This window comes from Carassius gibelio, chromosome A6, assembly GCF_023724105.1.
Source record: "Carassius gibelio isolate Cgi1373 ecotype wild population from Czech Republic chromosome A6, carGib1.2-hapl.c, whole genome shotgun sequence".
In the NCBI taxonomy this organism is placed as follows: Eukaryota; Metazoa; Chordata; class Actinopteri; order Cypriniformes; family Cyprinidae; genus Carassius; species Carassius gibelio.
The window spans coordinates 9,189,956-9,210,590 of NC_068376.1; the positions used below are offsets into that span (position 1 = coordinate 9,189,956).

At 35.5% G+C, this 20,635-nt stretch overlaps 1 protein-coding gene across 2 annotated transcripts in view; it reads left to right on the forward strand.

Annotated features, from left to right (window-relative positions):
• The window catches only part of LOC128015423 (cytoplasmic protein NCK2-like), a 70,450-nt gene that overhangs the window by 32,604 nt on the left and 17,211 nt on the right, over positions 1–20,635 (forward strand). For both annotated transcript variants that reach the window (XM_052599244.1, XM_052599243.1), the window contains one exon: positions 3,928–4,169. In XM_052599244.1, the coding sequence (XP_052455204.1) occupies positions 3,944–4,169 (226 nt within the window). In that variant the 5' untranslated portion in view covers positions 3,928–3,943. The remainder of the gene's footprint in view (positions 1–3,927; positions 4,170–20,635) is intronic.

Here is a 20,635-nt window from a genome sequence, read left to right on the forward strand (position 1 = left end):
ACAATAGCATTTATGGTTAGAGAACCATATTATTATTATTATTATTATTATTATTATTATTATTATTATTATTATATAATTATATATTTTTTAATTACTTTTAATTAGCTGTAATAAATCAAATACACTGCTGGACAATAATCAATCATTTGTAATCGCTATTTTTTTCCTATTGGCAATTTTATTATTGTTTTATATACTAGGCTACATTTAATTAGCAATTATTAAAATTTTCTGCACAGAATAAGGTAGAAAATATACTTTATAGTTTCAGTACTGTAATAAATGTCAATTAGCACTGCATCATTCATAAATTGTTTGTGTTTTTTTGTTTTTGTTTTGTTTTTTTTGTTTCATCAGTTCATTCTGCTTTTATTCAGTTTAGCTGCAGATATAGCCTAGCACGTCTATGAGAGCGAGATCGCTTCTCTTTCAGTGTGAAAACGTCTTCATCTCTATTTAACTTTTCCTCTCCATCAGCGAATGATTCTGAGAGAAAACGCGCCAGATGTCTGTTTGCTAATGAAACAAACACTAATTTCATGCATCTGATTATCAGATAAATCTCGCGCTCTTGTTTCAAGGTCGTTGTTAATGCAGTGGTAAATTTTAAAAGTTTCCTTCGTATATTCGGTTCATCCGCATTGTTTAAAAACATTTATCATTCAATGGATCTGTGCGTATGATTTAGACACTTACATTTCTGCTCCGTCCATGCAATAAATACAGCTGTCGACGGCTCCATTAACTCCATCGGTAAGATGCAGAGAGCCATTGACAAACTATAGAAAAGTAAAACTAATTCACGTTAGCATTACTGGCCACGAGTCCTATAGATCACACGTCAGCTGCGTCAGAGACGAACGGAGCGCGAGCGCAATCCTGTGACAGTCTCAGGCGTGAAACAGTGGAGCGCGTGAAGGACAGATAAGAGGCACGATTTACGAACACACTTCAAGGTCTCCATTAATTTGTGCGTGTAGTAATTTAATGTGTATACATTTTGAAAGCATTGAATCACTATAGAAATCGCGATTCATTCAATTCTTGGCATTTTGAATCGATTACTGTCCAAGATCGGCGATTCACGATTCAAAAATAATGTTTCAAGATCGATGCATATCAATCGACAGGGTTTGTAATCGATGCATCGAGAAAACAAGTGAATCGTTACACCCCTACTGTAAACACAATCAAAGCTTCAAAAAAGCATGAAAAACGGGACCTTTAAAAGAGATGACGACGTGTACATCTTGCCAAAAATGAATTTGACAGGGATTATTCATAGTTTCAGCAATGATTCACTGTGTGTGAATTAAGCATGTGTGTAAACTGATGGCCATGGTACTTGTGTCGTAATATCATTTGAAATCATCTGCTTAGCCCTGCCCTTCCTATAGTCAGTCATTAGCACTGTATTTAGTGGTAATGGAGATTGATTTTTAACCACTCCACCTCAATATGAATGCTTTTAAAAATGGGATTTTGGATCCATAATCGTGTTACATAACCAGATTAAGAACCTAGACAATGTGGCTTTATGAGCTTAGCGCCATGGTTAAGTAAGAGGGATATATCATTGCATTGTAAGCACTGAATGTCCTCTATTTACCCAGACCCCATGTGTTAGGAGGTCTTTTATTATGACTGAGTCCTGTTTGACAGGTGAGTGTCAGAGCAAACAAAAAATGTTTTCCGCTCTGCACTCATGGTGAGTTTCTCTTTCAACACCACACAAGGAATGGAAAGATCCCGGGGGAGACCTGAATGTTTATTAAAGAGGAGATTTTATGCCTCGCTGTTTAAAATGCTGGCCGTCAGGCAGTCAATGTTATTGTATCAGCCTGTGTCGACACATGTGACCGCTTTATCTGTGAGTTGACAAGTTTCCCTACTCCGCTGGGGATGGGTGAGAGTGGAACGTGGAGATCTGGCAACAGTTTTGAACGATGACTGCTGTGTTTGTTTGCTCTTAAACTTCTAAAGTAGCCATTTATAGCTGAGTTTATACCTGAGGCTTGTTGCTTTTTGTAAGCTGTCGTTTTGTATCTGAATCTAAGTGTAGTTAAAAAGACCTGTGATTTGTGTTGATACAGGCGGCCTACCATTTAAAGACACTTGCATTTCATCGTTTTGTGCTTGCAGTATGAATGAGGTAGCCTGCTGTCAGTGATGAAGCAAGCAAGGGGCTGTTTAACAATGAAAGTGGCCAGGGTTTGTGTACAGTATCATGAAGTGTTTTCTGTCTCCTGCTGACTGGCATTCACCCTGCATATGCATTTCTGTGTGGCAGCTGTCAGAGTGACTGGACGACAGCATACTGAGTGTCTCTGGAGCAGGAAGCAGCACTGTCATAGTCCAATAAAGCCTCTTTCACTGAAACACTCCCTCACATTCTTACTTACACACACTCACTCTTGAAATAAAACTTGAAAAGAGTTTTCATTTATGCAGCTTCAATAATAAAATGGTTAGGAACTCTTTGAACTGAAAGATGAATACAATAAATGCCTAAGTAAATATATGTTTTATGTTCTTTAAATGCAGCCTATGGTGATTTTATAAGAATAAGTTTGAGAAATGCTTTAGCATATAGCAATGTATAGAAAAATGTATGTTTTTATTTTCTTATGCTATGCAAAGAATCAATCTAGGATTAGAAATGTATGCTCTTGTGACGATTTTAAATTTTTAACACCACAAGATAGTTCAGTGTAAACTGCCATGCAGACATACTTGAGAATACTCAAGATGTGTCACTCATACAGTTTTGAATGGAGAAAACTACAACACTCAATATGGCCTCCCTACTGAAGGAAGCCCCGCCTTCTGAATAAAAGAGCCAATCACTAATCATTAAAGTCATTGCGTCACTGCAGCTGCTGTTAGAAGTCCTGGTTGCTATTGAAAAAGAGCATGTTTTCTGGAGCATGTTCTGGAGATGTGCACTAAGGACTTGAGCTTTGTATTTCAAAGGGACTTTGCTATAGCCTTGTTAATAGACATGATTATAATTTATGAGTTCCAACTTCCATCCAATTTTTATTATTTTTTTTTTTTTATGCAGTACTATAATCCTTTGATAAATTCATAGAAGAAGTAACACTATTTGATATTTAGGTGATGTTGCTTAGTTATTTAATAGAGTATGTTACAAACTTCACTTTATGTAATCTATTGTGTAAAAAAATGTTTAATTCCTTAGGACAAACAGCCACAAATACAGACTAGGTCATTAGGTCATAAAAAAAAAAAAAACAGATTTAAACAGATTTAAATTTGAGAATATTAAAAATATCTTCATTTGTTTTCCAAAGATGAAAACAAGTCTTTGGAATGTGAGGGTAAGTGAATCATGACAGGTTTTGCATTTTTGGGTGAACGAATGCTTTAAAGCTGTATTTCCTTGTCTCTTTACTTGTAGTCATTTTGTGGAATATAATGAACATATTTTTGTTCATTTTCTTCTTTTCTTTCAATATCTGTCTCTCTTTCTCTCTCGCATCTGCTGAATAATTTACTGTGTTTTTTTTTAGATGGGAACATAAAAAGGAGAGGCTTTAAAAGCTGTTTGTTTGTGGGTAGTGTATAAATGTAGCCCTTCTGTCATGTGTCTGAGAGAGAGAGAGAGAGAGAGAAAGAGTGAGACTCACACATTTAGAGCTGTTCGTTCAGAAACCGGCTTTACCTCCAGGTTGGGCTCTTGATCCGTCCCGTCACTCCTGCGGTTGCTGCTCAGCATCTAGAGAGAGACTGTCCAGACCAGAGCTGCATGCTAGTTTTCACAAGAGAAAGACTATCTTCATGGGTGTCCAGGAGTCCAGAATACCTTTCAGCTTATATTAAAGTTTTGACTTTTTTGTAGATGAGGATTCTATGATAGATGGTAGCCGAGGATTCTAATTTCTTCTTTTATTTATATTACAGAGGGACTCCATGAAAGATGTCAGAGGAGGCAGTTGTTATTGCCAAGTGGGACTATGCGGCACAGCAAGACCAGGAACTTGACATTAGGAAAAATGAGCGCTTGTGGCTCCTGGATGACTCAAAAACGTGGTGGCATGTACGAAATGCATCCAACAGAACAGGCTACGTTCCTTCGAATTACGTCGAACGCAAGAACAGTCTAAAGAAAGGCTCTCTGGTGAAAAATCTCAAAGATACACTTGGTAAGAGACATATATATTTTTATTTCCTTTAATAAAGGGGTTATCCAGTAATGTCAGGATGATGGCTGTGTAAGATTTTGTAATATCCTGAAATCCTGAGATAATGACAAATAAGAATGTCCAGTTTAAAGCAGATGCTTAGAAATACTCTTTATTCTCTGGATTCATGTCAGTTTCTTATGGGTTTAAAAACTATTCTCAAGGATACTAAACATTTTAAATGAAACATATTTTCTTTTCAGCTTAAATAAATTTGAATGTACACATCATTATATTCCAAAATATTCACTATTTAAAAGTAAGAAATTAATTTTTTTTTGTTCCATAAAGTATACATCACAATTGATCAGACATGACAGTACACACATTTATAATGTTACAAAATATTTCTATTTCAAAAAATAAACTGCGTTCCTTTGAATTTTCTATTAGTCAAAGGATCATTAAAAGTGTCATAAAAAATAAATAATATTAAGCAGCACAATATTGAAACCATCGTTATTGATTAAACTAAGAAATATTATCTTAGCACCATATCATCATATTAGAATGATTTATAGAAAACCTAAATATTTTTAGTTTTAGTTTAATTAGTTTTTTACTGTCTTTTTGGATCAACTTAATTCAGCCTTGGTTCGCACTTCTTCCAAAAACATAAAAATAACCTTACTGACCACAAACATTTAAACAGTAGTGTATTTTCCAAGGTAAAATTATTTTTTTGTTGTTGTTATTTTTTTTTAAACTGTTTTAATAAATGAATATCATCATCAGGATTATCAGCTAAACTTACCTTGACATGAAAAGGTTAATATTTGAAAATATTTATTGACCTTGATGCACAGTCATGAGAGTCTGCAGGGTTTTGCATGACGATATCATTTCCTGTTTTGTTTGTTTCTCTGCATTGGTTCCACCACATGACTTTTTAAAATACTGATATGGAGAAGGATCCCTGAGGATGTTTTTCTTCTTCTGCATCATTTTTTAAATATACATTTTATTTTTATGAGATTTTCTTTTCCCAATTATGAGAGTTCAGGATAGTTCCATTCCTCTGATACGTTTGACTTAATGCCTATTTTCATGTGAGAAATGCAAAGCCTTCAGAAATATTCAGCATGAAGGGTGTGTAAGCGGGAAGCACTAATGTAAAGGTTTTCATTGTAAAACCTAATTAGTTTCCCAGCCGTTAATCACACAGGGGAGAGGGGTGAACTAATCGATCAGCTGTGTCTTGGGGCATATTGAGTGTGCATGTTCAGTGTAGTCAACCTCAACTCTCCTGGCTGTGAAGTGGAGACTAATGTGTCCCAAATTTCCAGTGCCGAACATACAACATTGACTTTTTTTTTTTTTTTTTTTACTGTTTAATGGTGGTTTGCTAAGAGCTGTTATGCTGTTTGCATAGTCGTGAGTTGCAGCCCCCCGAAACTTCACTGTGGTTTTGTGTTTATAGTAGCATGGTTGATTATTGTTGTTATTGTGGTGGAGATTCTTCTATGTTACACTTATGGTTATAGTTTAACCACCTGGGTTGAACAAGCTAAAGGCAGTTGACATGCAGATGGCAGGAAATGAGCCGTGCAAATGGCAGTTGCATCTTTTCCTCGACGTCCTGTTTAATCTTCCTATCAACAACATGCACGTTTCATGGGGAAATTAAATTGAAAAAAGGAAAGACTACTGATTTAATTTGTTTTAAAGCTCATGTACACTTACTGGTCATAAGTTTAACTGGTCAGAGGAAAAAAAAAATAGTTTTATGTATTATATATATTTGATCTAAAATGCAGTAGTAATATTGAAAAATATTATTATTACAAAAAAAAAACTTTATTGTAATATAAATTATAATTTATTATTACAATGCTAAATTTTTAGCAGTTATACAAAAATATGATATGTAACATGATCAGTTTAGTGCATCTGTGCTGAATACACAAGCATAAATTATATTGTAAAATATATTCAAAAATAACTGTTCTTTTAAATGGTAATAATAGTTAATAGTTAAAAATAAATAATGAATAGTTAATTGTAATTTCACAAATTTACTGTTTTGCTGTTTTTTGATCAAATAAATGCAGCCTTGGTGAACATTAAAGACTTCTTTCAAAAACAAACATAAAAATCTTAATTATTCCAAACATTTGACTGATAACATATATGGCTTCCTACATTCATAGAGGTGGCAGCCATCATGATATCTACACAAAGAGAGAGATGTTTGTTCAGTGCAATATCATCACTTTCAGAGACAGACAGAGCAATTAGGATCCTCCACTCCATTTTGCTATCCTGCTGACAGCTGTTTACAAGTTGTCCACACACAAACTCACTGCACCACCCCTTCCCTGTCAGGGTAAAGGGGCCCCAGCTAACTGCCCCTTTGACATTAACCTCTCTAGAACATCCTTTTCTCCCCTCCCTCACTTTCCTTAAAAAGCATGTCACATACTATGTTTAATTACTGACACATGAATGTCTGCATGGAGTCGAAGACAGGAAATGGGAGGTTGGAGGTGAGAACCTCTGCAGTGACATTTAAGGTCATTGTAAAATAGTTGTTTTGATGGCTCTTGGTTGGCTTTTAGTTCTTTTGGTCATTGGGCCGACCTTTGCTGAACGTGTACATGAACTGTTTAAAAATGTCTCTTCTTAATAAAATGCCACCCAGGACTTCATTGTGTATAGCTCAAATCTTATATATGTATATATATTAGAGATTCACATGAAGCAAACTGTAGAATGGTAGAGGTGAGTACTCGAGTACTCGACTGCGACAGTGATGATTGATCATGTAAACGATGATCACATTATATATATATTTTTTTTTTCTGATTGATTATGGCTGGACTTTGGGTGGCGCCCTGAGTTCTGATTGGTTAGCTTGCCAGAGGATGCATCAAAAGACATGTCAGAATCATGGACCCAAAGTCACATAGTGATGTCTGGCGTCTGAAATGGTGGTGAAAGATTTGCTTCCCATTAGTTTCGTCAACAGAGAAGGATTTAAAATTTTCCTTGACTGTGGTGGAAGGTAAATGAGAATCGGTTTACAAAGCTAAGCATACTTGCCCAGTGGTACCTGGCTGTTCCTGTAACATCTGTTCCAGCGGAGCGAATTTTTTCCACCACTGGCCTAATTGTGAACAGACGCCACACTCAACTGAGCACGTAGATCGACTCATCTTTTTGAAAACAAGTATTTTTGAATGTCTGTTTGAACGTTTTAAGTTTCACCGATCAAGGTAAATATAATATCCATTTTTTTAAATTAATATTATTATTATAGTTTTGAGTTTTAGCAGCCATAGTTAAAATATCTAGGCTATGTGGTCTCTGCTTTACACCTTATAGCAGTTGTTTGGTTGAAATTTGTTGAACATTTTTCTTTATCTTTTAAAAACTATGTTTTTAATTTTGGTTATTTCAGATGCACCGTTGGATTAAAATATGATGCTAAAGTTGTACTGGAAGACAATGTTTTGTAAAAAAAAAAAAAAAAAAAACACCAGTTTAATAAAGTAGCAAAAAAGTTAATTAAAATTAAATAGTAATTAAATAGTCTTTATAAAATAAAAATGCATTGGATATATTTGCAGCCTAATTATAATAATGGAAGTAGAATTAGCCTATATGTTATTTGTCAAGGCTGTTTGTCATAGTTTTTATCTTAAATATATTTAGGGCCCGAGCACCGAGGTGCGAGGACCCTCTTGTATCTGCTTTGTTTTTTATTAGGGCTCAAGCCTGGAGGGCGAGAGCCCTATTGTTTTCCTTAGGATTATTTTTTATTATTATTATTATTATTATTATTTTTTTCTAACGTTACGGGGGCTTTTGGGGTCCTTAACATGCTCGAAAACTCTTGAAAATTGGCACACAGATTGGAACCTGCGGCCATTAGGGTCGGGCAGAGACTGATACACGGGCGTGGCACAGGGGCTCTACAGCGCCCCCTGGAATACTGAGGGCCATATATCATACATACTTGCACGTAGACACATGAAACTCGGTACACATGTAGATCTCATTAAACCAAACAACTTTCGTACTGCATGTCATAGGCTCCGCCCAACAGGAAGTTGGCTATTTAGGGTTTATTATTCATATTTTTGGTCAAAGTTGTGGGGGCTTTTGGGGTCCCTAACATACTCAAAAACTCTTGAAAACTTGCGCACACTTTGGAATCTGTGCCCTTTAGGAGCCTGCAGAGGTTGGGACCCGGGCGTGGCACAGGGGCTCTATGGCGCCCCCTGGAACACAGTCATAAATGTTGATGTATAGCTCACACATACTTGCACATATTCATATGAAACTCAGTACACATATAGATCTCATTGTGCCGAACAATTTTCGTATTGCATGTCATTGGGCTCCGCCCAACAGGAAGTCAGCTATTTAGAGTTATGTAAAAAGCGCATGCTCTGGAATTTGATATACTTGTCATAGGTTTTTTACTCGTTTACCACCAAACTCGGTCAACATGATCTCAAGACATTGGGGATGAAAAATTGCCAGGGGATTTTTGATATCTCGAACGGTTTGCTCGTGGCGAGGCGTTGAAATTATGGCGAGAATTGAGAAACAGGAAGTGTCTAATACCATCCACATACATTTCCTGATTTCAATCAAACTTCATCAGATTATTCATTGTATGATGTCGATCACATATATGTGACTATTAGGAGTCAGAGTTATAGCGCCACCAACTGGCAGCAGGAAGTGTGTCATTTTCAAAATGCTTTGAATTCAGCATCTTATTTTTACTCGATTTGCTTCAAACTTCATCAGAATAATGTTAAAACACAGCCGATATGAATCTGCTGGGGGAAATTGGATAGCTAAAAATATTGTTGCCGTGGCAACATGTCAAACTGGAATACTTCTCAGGTGATTTTGAGGCATATAACATGCTTAGAATTTCATCAAACTCAGAACACATATCAGTATTTATGATAACTAGACACTGGCAAAAGTTCATAAGAGGGCGTGGAAGAGGCACTCTATAGCGCCACCTTTTGTCAAAAGTGGGGGGGTTAGTTTTAGCTACAGACACCAAACTCGGTAAAAAAATTGTTCTTATCAAGACGGACAACTTTCTAATTCACAGTCATCAGCTACGATCAACAGGAAGTCAGCTATTTTGATTTGAATGTGGATTTTTTTTTACATTTAGTTGTGAATTAATGCATACTGCTCAGAGGAGAGTAACACTATACACACCAAACTTTTTCTACATGATGCCAAAACATTTTAAACAACTTAAATTGCCAATGGATTTTGGATAGCTTGAACGGTTTTGTCGTGGTGATTTTTTTTAATGACAGTAAAACTGGAATTATTAATTTTCCTGCATTTTTAAATTCCAAACACTTCAAAACCTTTTTTCATACAGACAAAAAGTCATTCTGAGTAAATATGGATAGTTTCACGACTTTACAACACTGTATGGATAATAGAAAATTAAAAAACTGTCAGACATCTCATATCACTCTGTCCCTCTGTTTGAGTATATGTGCTTCAGACTTCCATTGTCTGAGAGAAATTGCGCCCCTACAGGTGCAATTACCGGAGATTTAGTTTCTCTTTTAAATCGGTTAAAATACAAATAAATACTTGGATTTAATTCACACTGACAAGCTAAACCAACATATATGATTATTATCAGGTCAGGGCTCATTAATAATGGATGTGTGGTCAGTGATACGTGAGAAACACGAGAGATGAATCACCGCTCTGAGCATGAGCATCTGGAATGATGAGCTCAGAAAAAACGAGTTTATTCTTGTTTTATAGCTATTAAAAATAAAGTATTGCGGCGATATCACACAATTCACCAATTAGAACACACCAAGAGCTAAATTAAGATGTTTTTGAACTGTTTGTGTGAAAATGAAATATTTGAGGCTGCCTATATGAAATCACGCCTCCGATCTGCGCGTACAGTGTCGAGCTCAAAACAAACGAATTTATTCTTGTTTAAGAGCTTTTTTAAATAAAATATTACCACAAATGCACACAATAAACCCATTGTAACACTACAAGAGCTAAATGCAGGTGTTTGTGACCCGTTTAAGTGTGCAAGACTATTTGAAAGCGCGACTGGCAGAATAACATATATCTCTCGAGCTGCAGGATTCTGCCTTTCGTCGTAAGAACGAACACATCACGGACAAGATTATTTCAAAATAGCTTGGCGAATATAAACGAAAACAGCCACGTGAACGTAAACCGTTGAGAAATATATCTGAAGTGGATCTACTGGATTTGAATATTAAGTGACCGCGTATACCAGCTGCTTCTGTCTTCAATTTTAATCTATATAAAAAATGTAATTCATTCATCTTGGCTGCGTTTTTAATGTGTGTACGTATTTATTTATTTATTATTTTGCTCTAACAAGAATTAATCTATATTTAATTAAATCAATTACATTTTATTTTACATTTGATTTGTCCATTTCTGCATCTAAACGCCTAAAAACCTAAAACATGCTCTATTATACTATTGTTAGCAATTTCTTTATCGTCCAATTTATCTGGTGTACACACTTTTATTTTCATAATAAACTTGTTTGTTAGATTATACACAGTTACAGTGGTCTATAATAAATATTAACAGGTTTTATTCAAGCTGTTTAGAATGATTGCAGTAGGCTAAAAAACATTGGAAAACAATAACTGTTGTACTTTTTTATATATTTTGTATAATTTCATAGTTTATGCATTATAGTTATAAAAACAAATAAATTTAGCCACTCACATAGAAATCTTAGGCCTTATCCTTTTCTTACAGTTTTAGGAATTTTAAAAAATCGTAAAAAACCTTATTTGTGCTGCAAATAATAATTTCAAACTCAAAAAGTAAATAGTCAGTTCATGCTTTATAAAGCCTTGTCCCAATATTAATAGTCAGTAGTAAGCAGTTTATAAATACAGCTATAAATAGCTTGTTTTTGGTTTATAAGCACATTTATTAAAAAGGAGAGTAAAGGATCAGTTATCTTCCTATGAGAAATAAAAAAATAAAAATAAACAAACAACAACACAGATTGATACAGAACTCAGAAATTCTATTGTGGATTTATGATAAAATCAGCCTGTAAATGAATTCATACTCCTCCAAGAAGACACAAGTAGTTCACACCAAACTTTTTTTTTAACATGAATCCAATATACTGAAGATGTTAAATTGCGAATGGGTTTAGGACACCTTAAATGGTGTGGCCATAGCAATTTATTAAAGTAACATAAAAAAATACAATAGTTATTTTACTATATCTTTAAATTTTTTCATTCCAAACTCTTCATAATTTTTTATATACGTAGAAGTCATCATTTGAAGGAACCACAGTAAGTTTCAAAGCTTTATCATTTTCAAGAGCCAGCAAAAAATTAAAACTATCATAACTTATAAATGAAGCTTGCAATTCTTAGTACCAATAATGGCCACCTGATGGAGCTATAGGATTACTTTTAAATAATTATTGTAGAAACAAGTATGATTTAAATCATTTATAGAAATCTTTCAAAGAAAAATAATATGAATTTTATGTATTTTACTGATAAAATGACCCTCACTTAATTAGAATAACAAGCTGAAGTATTGTGAACTGTATATTAAGAATAATTCTTTATAAGCTTTATGGACAGATACGTTTTGAGTGACTCTTGAAGGTTCAGCACCACATCCTCTTTTACCACTGTTTAAAGAATTTATGTTACAGAACAGATGCGAATGAATTTTGGATAGCTTGAATGGATTTGTCGTGGTGATTTTTTGAAATAACAGTAAAAAAGTAACCAGTAAATGTCTTTTATTTTTTTAAAGTGCAGCTTCTAAACACTTCAAAAAAATGTACACATAGAAGACAAGTCATTCTGAGGAAATATGCATAGTTTCATGACTATACAACACTATATGGATGATAGAAAATTAAAAAACTATCATAAATCTGATGTCACTCAGTCCCACTGTCACTGTGGGTAATGTGTGTGTGTGTGTGTGTGTGTGTGTGTGTGTGTTAAGTGAATTAGGTGTGAAACTATCAGGGAGCATTTAGTCTCCAGTGCCAACATTTTACAGAACTGCCACTTTCCTGGAGTCTCAGAATTACAATGTGTCAGGTTCTGAGAAATCTAAGATTCCAAAAAATGATTTAATTAGAATACCATGAAGTATTGTGAAATACTATATATTAAGACTTTATATATAGGCATGAACAGATTATAGTGACTCGTGAAGGACCAGCACCAACTACTCTTGTCCGATGGTTTGAGGAATATATCTTCCAGAATCCGGGATTAAGATTTAGGAGCTCATTTTTATTCCACCTCCTTTCCTGAAAGTCTGTCTTGCAGAATTGACTAAAAATTAATCTTCACATTAATTCCTAATTATTTTGCAATTCTTTTTGTCAGTTCTTCTTGACCTGTTTTTTTCTTCTTCTTTTCTGACCTCATGACCCAGTCAGCATTTTTTGTATAATGGTCAAGTCTTAACTTATCCATTTCTGTATTGCATTTGTGTTTGATATTTCTCATGGGTATTTCATAATTTTCGACTTTACAGTTTGAGTTAAAACTCTTTTTTAGCGCATTCCATCTGCAAAAGAAAACATGCCTAATAATTCTACACACATGAATATAAAGTGTTTTTCTCTTCCAGCTTTCCTGGACTATTGTATAGCACTTATAAATGATTAAATAAAAATAATGGTAGTTATTAAGATTGATATGGTTTGGAATTGGTAAAATGTTCTTGGAAAAAAATCACAATAAAACAATGTTTTAATGTTTAAGTTTGGAATATTAACTGACATGAATGAATGTTCATGTTAACATAATGTTTATAAATGAAATCTTATTGTAAAGTGTTACTAAAGTTATAAATATATATATATATATTATATATATATATATATATATATATATATATATATATATATATATATATATTGTTCTGTGAATGTAATTTTAAAGTCTAGATGATTCGGATTAACCCTTTAACTGCCATATCCTTTAAAACCTCACTGCCAGAGGGATATTATGAATGCATGTGCCCGCTGGGCACACTTTACCTGATGCCACCGGGCTGGCGATGGCATTGGTGGCTTGAGCCCGCCATCGCTGCTTGCAGCTATATTTATTATTATTCTTCTTCTTCTTCTTCTTCTCCCGAATGAATCACATTTTTGAGGGCTTTAACATGCTCAAAAAGTCATGAAACTTTGCACACTCGTCAAACCTGGTGAAAATTTTCGTCTGATATAGGATTCAGAAGAGGGTGTGGCAAAATGGCTCGACAGCGCCACCTATACCAAGAAAATCAACAGCCTTCCAGCTATGTTTCACGTACATGCACGAAAATTGGCACACATATGTAACACACCAATACCTACAAAAAAGACTCTTGGAGCGAAATTCTAAACCCAACAGGAAGTCGGTTATTTTTAATATTATGAGCATATTTTGTGTAATTTTGGTCATTTCCATGTGTTGTATTTTAACGAACTCCTCCTAGAGAGTTCTTCAAATCAACACCAAATTTGGTATGCCTAATCTAAAGGCCTTTGCGATGTTAAATTGCGAAGATCCTGACTTTTCGTTGAAGGGCGTGTCCGTGGCGGCCTGGCGAATTTCGATGATTCGCCATGAAAAATGAAGTTGCTATAACTCACACATACAATGACCAATCTGCCCCAAACTTCGCATGTTTGATGAGACTCCGAACCTGAACAGATTGACATGCCCATATTCAGTTATAGTCATAGCGCCACCTATTGGCAACAGGAAGTGACATATTTTACGCTGCGACGAACTACTCCTAGAAATTTTATGACATCAATGTCTTTTTTGTGGTCAGTCTAATCTAAAGGCCTGTGCAATGTTCAGTTGTGAAGATCTTGAGTTTTCGTTAAAAGGCTTGTTCATGGCGCCGCGACGAAGTTCGATGTCTCGCCATGCGAATAAAAGATGTTATAACTCAGGCATAAGATGTCCGATCTTCCCCAAACTTCACATGTGTGATAAGAGTCCTGGCCTGAACAGATCTTCAGGCCAATATTCCACCGGGTGTGGCAGAATGGCTCTATAGCGCCACCTATACACTTTCAACGGAGTGCGCCTCGAGCTATGTTTCACGTACATGTACAAAAATTGGTACACACATGTAACACTCCAATACCTACAAAAAAGTCTGTTGGTACGAAATCCGGATTCCAACAGGAAGTCGGTTATTTTGAATTTTCCCTTCAAAATTGCTGTTGTTTTTGCCATTTTCAGGGGTTGTACTTTAACGAACTCCTCCTAGAGATTTATTCAGATCAACACCAAACTTGGTCAGTGTAATCTAAAGCCCTTTGCGATAATAAATTGCGAAGGACTTGAGGTTTCGTTAAAGGGCGGGTCCATGGCGGCCTGACAAATTTCGATGTTTCGCCATGAAAAAGGAAGTTGCTGTAACTCAGACATACAATGTCCAATCTGCCCCAAACTTCACATGTTGGATAAGACTCTTGACCTGAACAGATCTACATGCCAATATTCAGTTATAGTCATAGCGCCACCTATTGGCAACAGGAAGTTACATATTTTACACTGCGACAAACTACTCCTAGAAATTTTATGACATCAATGTATTTTTTGTGGTCAGTCTAATCTAAAGACCTGTGTGATGTTTAGTTGTGAAGATCTTGAGTTTTTGTTAAAAGGTGTGTCCATGGCGCCGTGATGAAGTTCGATGTCTCGCCATGGGAATAAAAGATGTTATAACTCAGGCATAAAATGTCCGATCTTGCCCAAACTTCACTTGTGTGATAAGGGTCCTGGCCTGAACAGATCTGAAGGCCAATATTCCATCGAGTGTGGCAAAATGGCTCAATAGCGCCACCTATACACTTTCAACGGAGTGCGTATACACTTTAAACGGAGTGCGCCTTGAGCTATGTTTCACGTACATGTACAAAAATCGGTACACACATGTAACACACCAATATCTACGAAAAAGTCTCTTGGTACGAAGTCCGAATCCCAACAGGAAGTCAGTTATTTCGAATTTTCTCTTCAAAATTAGTGTTGTTTTGGCCATTTTCAGGGGTTGTACTTTAACGAACTCCTCCTAGATATTTATTCAGATCAACACCAAACTTGGTCAGTGTAATCTAAAGCCTTTTGCGATCTTAAATTGCGAAGATCTTGAGGTTTCGTTAAAGGGCGTGTCCATGGCGGCCTGACAAATTTCATTGTTTCGCCATGAAATAGGATGTTGTTGTAACTCAGGCATAAAATGTCCAATCCTCCCCAAACCTCACATGTTCGATAAAAGTCCTGCCCTGAACACATCTGAAGGCCAATATTCCATTATAATGATAGCGCCACCTGCTGGCAACAGGAAGATTGGCACATATATGGAATAAACATTGATATATTCTACTTATATTTATGAGTTTAAACGCATATTTCTCACCGTTCACCTATTAACTAAAGCCACTCGCTGCCGGTGAGCCCGGGTGCGAGGGCCCGTTCATCGCTGCTTGCAGCTTTAATTTAAATTGAATTCAGTTATTTAGCGATAATCATCAGTGATTTTCATGCTGTTAAATAAAATTTTGGTTGATCAGAAAGTGCAAATTGAATACAAAATATTGCTGAAATATTAGAATACATTCTAATAATAAATAACAATAGTGACATTAACGTAGTCTAAGAATGTGAATTTATTGTACTTCTGTGTTTTTAAAGTGCGATCCGAGTTACACTTTCGGTCAAGTTCACATCTGCATTGGCAATTTCTTTTCAGATGAAAGTTGTAATAGCTAACATCTGATTAATTAACATTAACATTTATTACATGCTGAAAGCGCTGCATATCAGTGATTTAGTTTCATGCTCAAATGCAATGCCCGATAATGATTATATTGCTTTTAGATGTTTTATTAGTATTAGTATTATTACTTTATTACTGATGTTATAATAATTCAGCCGAGCTTTTTTTGTCATATTTGTGGGCATAATTCAATTCATATGGCGCAGGTCATTTATGAATTTATGGAAAATAAAACTTAATAAACTTAATAACCTAAAACTTAATAAATTAAAAATAATACTTAATTACAACTAATACACTTCATAACGTAGATGAAAATATAGCACAAATATGGCGTACATTTATAATGAGAACTTTATAGAAATCTATATTAAATTCTGTCCTGCCCATCTTTCAGCGTGCTGTCATCAAAACGTATCACAGCACGAGCTCGCGCTCTCTCTCTCTTTCTGTTTAAAGCATAACTTAGCATCCTATTGTGCTGAAACAAGTTGTAATATTGTAAAGTTGTAATCTGATTTATCATAGGATGTGTCATTGAATTAGCATCAGTTTATTGATATAAAGTTACTCTTCACCTCAGGCAGCTATTTCTTTCTAGATGCTTCTTTATTAATAACATTGCTTCATTATAATCATAATCTAACATGTCCTAATCATGTGTTCATGTTTTCATAGACAGGTTTTCATGTCATATTTTCATTTTTAACATTCATTTTCATAACAATCTTCAGATTTTTTTCATTATATCCATTATATCCATTATGTCCATGCCCCGTCCCCGCACAAGCACTACCCCCGATTAATCGATTGATCGTTTTTGAAACCTATTGATGATCGAAATGAGAAATTACCCAAAATGCCCATCCCTATTAGGAATCCCACAAGGGTACAGAAGCTTATAAATGATACAGAATGAGTTTATTTGAGATTGTAAAAAAGCAGAAAGTTTTCTGTGAGGGCTAGGTTTAGGTTTAGGGTTGGTGTTGGGCAGTAGAAAATACAATTTGTACAGTATAAAAACCATTATACCTATGGAGAGTCCCCAAAAAGGATAGTGAAGCGTGTGTGTGTGTGTGTGTGTTGGTCCATACAGTTGAAGTCTATGGTCGGCAGAACTGTTTGGTCATTTTTGTGTGTTTGTTCAGCAGAAGAAAGAAAGCCATGCAGGTTTATAACAACATGAGAGTAAGCAAATGATGACAGCATTTAAATTTTTTTGGTAAACTATCCTTTTAAGCTCACAAAAGCTCATAAAAGCAGGCACTATGATCTGCAGTTAGTCTGAATGGGAAAAAAATGGCTTTTTGTGAGAAACTGATTTAATTTAAGTTAGTTATTATTCAATGGTGATTTTTTTTACAACCAGTAAACTTTCAACTGTAGAATCATTGTGACCAGATCACTGAAGTCCACTGTGCAAAGGCTTGATGTCTGGTTGCTGTCAATTTTCAAACTGTTCTGGAAATCAAGGATCCAGGCCAGAAAAAAAAAGGTTCCACTTAACCATTAGCAGAGAACCAGGCCTAGCACTAGAACACACACAATTTGAGGGGAACAGGTGTGTGTGAGACACTGAGATGAACTTTGATTTGTGAATAAACTGTTCAGAACCAGCTGAAAAAACTTGTTTGTTTTTTGAGCACTTTGTCGTAGTCTCTTTCAAATGAACTGTCCACAAAAATAAAATAATTAAATAAATGAAAGGTTTCGATTAGTCGAAAGCTGTGTCATGACCATACAGGCTGCCTCAATGCTTGACCTCTGCTGTCATCCTCTTCCCTAGTCTATTGGCCTATCGATCCTCTGTGGACAGAGCGAGGACAGCTCTCTCACAGGCTCTGTGTTCTTTCAGTGTGCTTTGATAAATGTGCTCATTTGCTGTCTGTGAGGTGAGACTCAGGAGTGTTTATGGGCTCCATAAATGAGGTGTGTGTGTGTGTGTGTGTGTGTTTCTCTATTGCTCATCTCATACACACACACACGCGCGCACACACAGATGTGCTGGTGTATTGGTGTTTTTCACCTGGCCTCATAATCTCATCTCTGCTCCTGCCTTAATCCCTGCACCTGATTTGTTGTTGTCAAGGTTACCTCCCCTCTGCTCATCCATTGTGACAAGGTTACTCTTTCTCTGGCAGCCTTCATCTGTCTTTCGTTCCCTGTTTTTTTGCACTTTTACTGTCTTTTCCAGGTGTTGTTGTATTTTTCTTATCAGTGTATAAAGATAGTATTTTCTTTGAATGAGAAAAAACAGTGAGCTCTTTAGAGATGGGAAATTGAACAGATGAAAATTCTGTCATCGCTATTTACCACCATGTTGTTCCAAATCTGTATGTATTTTCTTCTGTGAAGCAAAAAAAGAAAAAGAAAATCACTACAATATGTAATTTATTCTAACGGTGTATGATAGCCTTAGAATAGAATCATTATTTGTAATACATTAGTTGTATTTATGTATATTAAAATATGATATGTCAAGATGTGTTGCAGGGGATTTGACGTCAATGATGAATGGTCACAGTGCACATAATAACCAATGACATTTGAAGTCATTTATGACAAACCTGGAGTGACATCTTGATGTCATATTTAAATGTTTGGATAGATCTGTGGCTCTTATGGGGTCCTAGGTCCACTAGGGGGCTTCAGAAAACTTCCAAGAAGGACTCGAATTGACTTAAAACGTTTTGTAAAAAAAAAAGACAAAACAAGGATAAGACTAAAAACATATTTTTCTTTTTTCTTTTTATTTATTTACTTTTGAACAGCTTTTTTATGTTATTTTAAAAAGAACCAGGTTTCCCCACTTGAAACTCACTTTCTATCTTGAAACACTTGGATGTTTGAGTGAAAAGTTATACTGTATAACAATGTGTGGCATTTCCTGCACATTCTTGATGAAATAGGGTGCACTTTGTCATAACATCACAATTAAAAGTGTTGTGAAAACAACCCGAGGTGACGGATAATTTTCCCACCCATGTTCTCATCTGTTGCAAGAGAGGTTTGTGGTGGCTTGCCTCTTTTCCCCTAAACATATCCTTTAACCTTATGCATGACACACTACCTTAACACGTGGCACTAAGATTTGTCAAAAAATCTAGACAGTTCACAGAATCGTGAGTAGTTCACCTGTTCGGAAAATCCCAGCAGATGATGTGAGTTGAGAAAACAAGACATGCTGTAATTGCAAGTTTGAATGTGTAGCCAGTGAAATCACAGACAGGCCTATGAATGAAAGGCTTGATCTTTGTTTTGCCTGTAAACCGCAGTAGAATGACTCAGTTTTCCTGACTAACCCTAAACAGTTGGATTAATGTTTGTTACCAGGAGTGTTAAGATGATGCATGACATTTAGTTTAAATGAAACATCTTTCCTCATTTTTAACTTAAGGATTGACTGATTATATATTTGAGAGTTTAGTTTTGCATAAATCACATATGTTTCACACTGGTTTTAGTGCAACCCCAAAATCCAGCTTGTTAGAGTTGCATCCTGCTGTCCTGAGAAACTGTTTCCATGGAAAATGTTGATTTTAAAGCCTCAGAGTTGCTGCCTTTAAAGGATTCCCACTTACTTTTCTTTTTTCTTCTTTCTCAGTTCAGTACCTTCTCATGTCACAGTATGCTTATAGAGAACAACACTATTTTGAGTGCATGCATGTGTGTGTGTGTTTGTGCATGTGTGTGTGTTTGTGTGTGTGTGCCTACTTAACCATATTTATGGTATAAAAATAAAGTAAACAAAGGTTTTTTTTTAAATTTCTGTGAGGGTTAAGGGTGGGTTAGGTTAAAAGTGTATATGTATATAAATACAATAGAACTCTATGTAATGTCCCCTTTTAGATAGCTAAGTAAACGTGTGTGTGTGTGTGTGTGTGTGTGTGTGTGTGTGTGTGTGTGTGCACATCCGTGGTGGGGGAATTATGGAAGTTCTCATTGGCATTTGCAGAGATGGTCTGGCAATAGGAAAGCTTAGCCTGACTCTGCTTGTTTTCACATGCATCGTCTGGAAGAGAAATAATTCACATAGTTCCCTCTCTTGGGTAGTTTGATTTATTTATTGTCTATATATAAACAGATAAAGGGCACACTCTAAAACTCTATAAAGATTGAAATATAGAAGTTCACTACGGTGTAATGGCCCACTTCGAGCACTGATTATTGCTGTCATGTGATCTTTCTTAACATATTCACTATTGTGATGGCTCAAAGCGTGGCATATAGATGGCACTGTCATGCGAACAAAGAAACAGAATATCATGATTGGACATGGTGATTATCATAAAAAAAAAATAATAATAATATATGCATTTTATTTTATTTTTTTGTTTTGTTTTATTTATATTTAGGTTTTACTTAAAGGGATACTCCACCCCAAAATGAAAATTTAGTCATTTACTCTATGAAAAGTGTAAGCTGCCTGCGTTCAGCTAATATACTCCAAAAGTGTGCTACGTTGATGTGGAGAGACACAGAGGAGACAAACTGTTGATGAAGTCGTTATTTTTGTTTTATTCGCATACAAAACGTATTCTTGTCGCTTCATACCGTTACGGTTGAACCACTGATGGCAGATGGACTATTCTGACGATGCTTTTCATACTTTTCTGGACCTTGATAGTGTA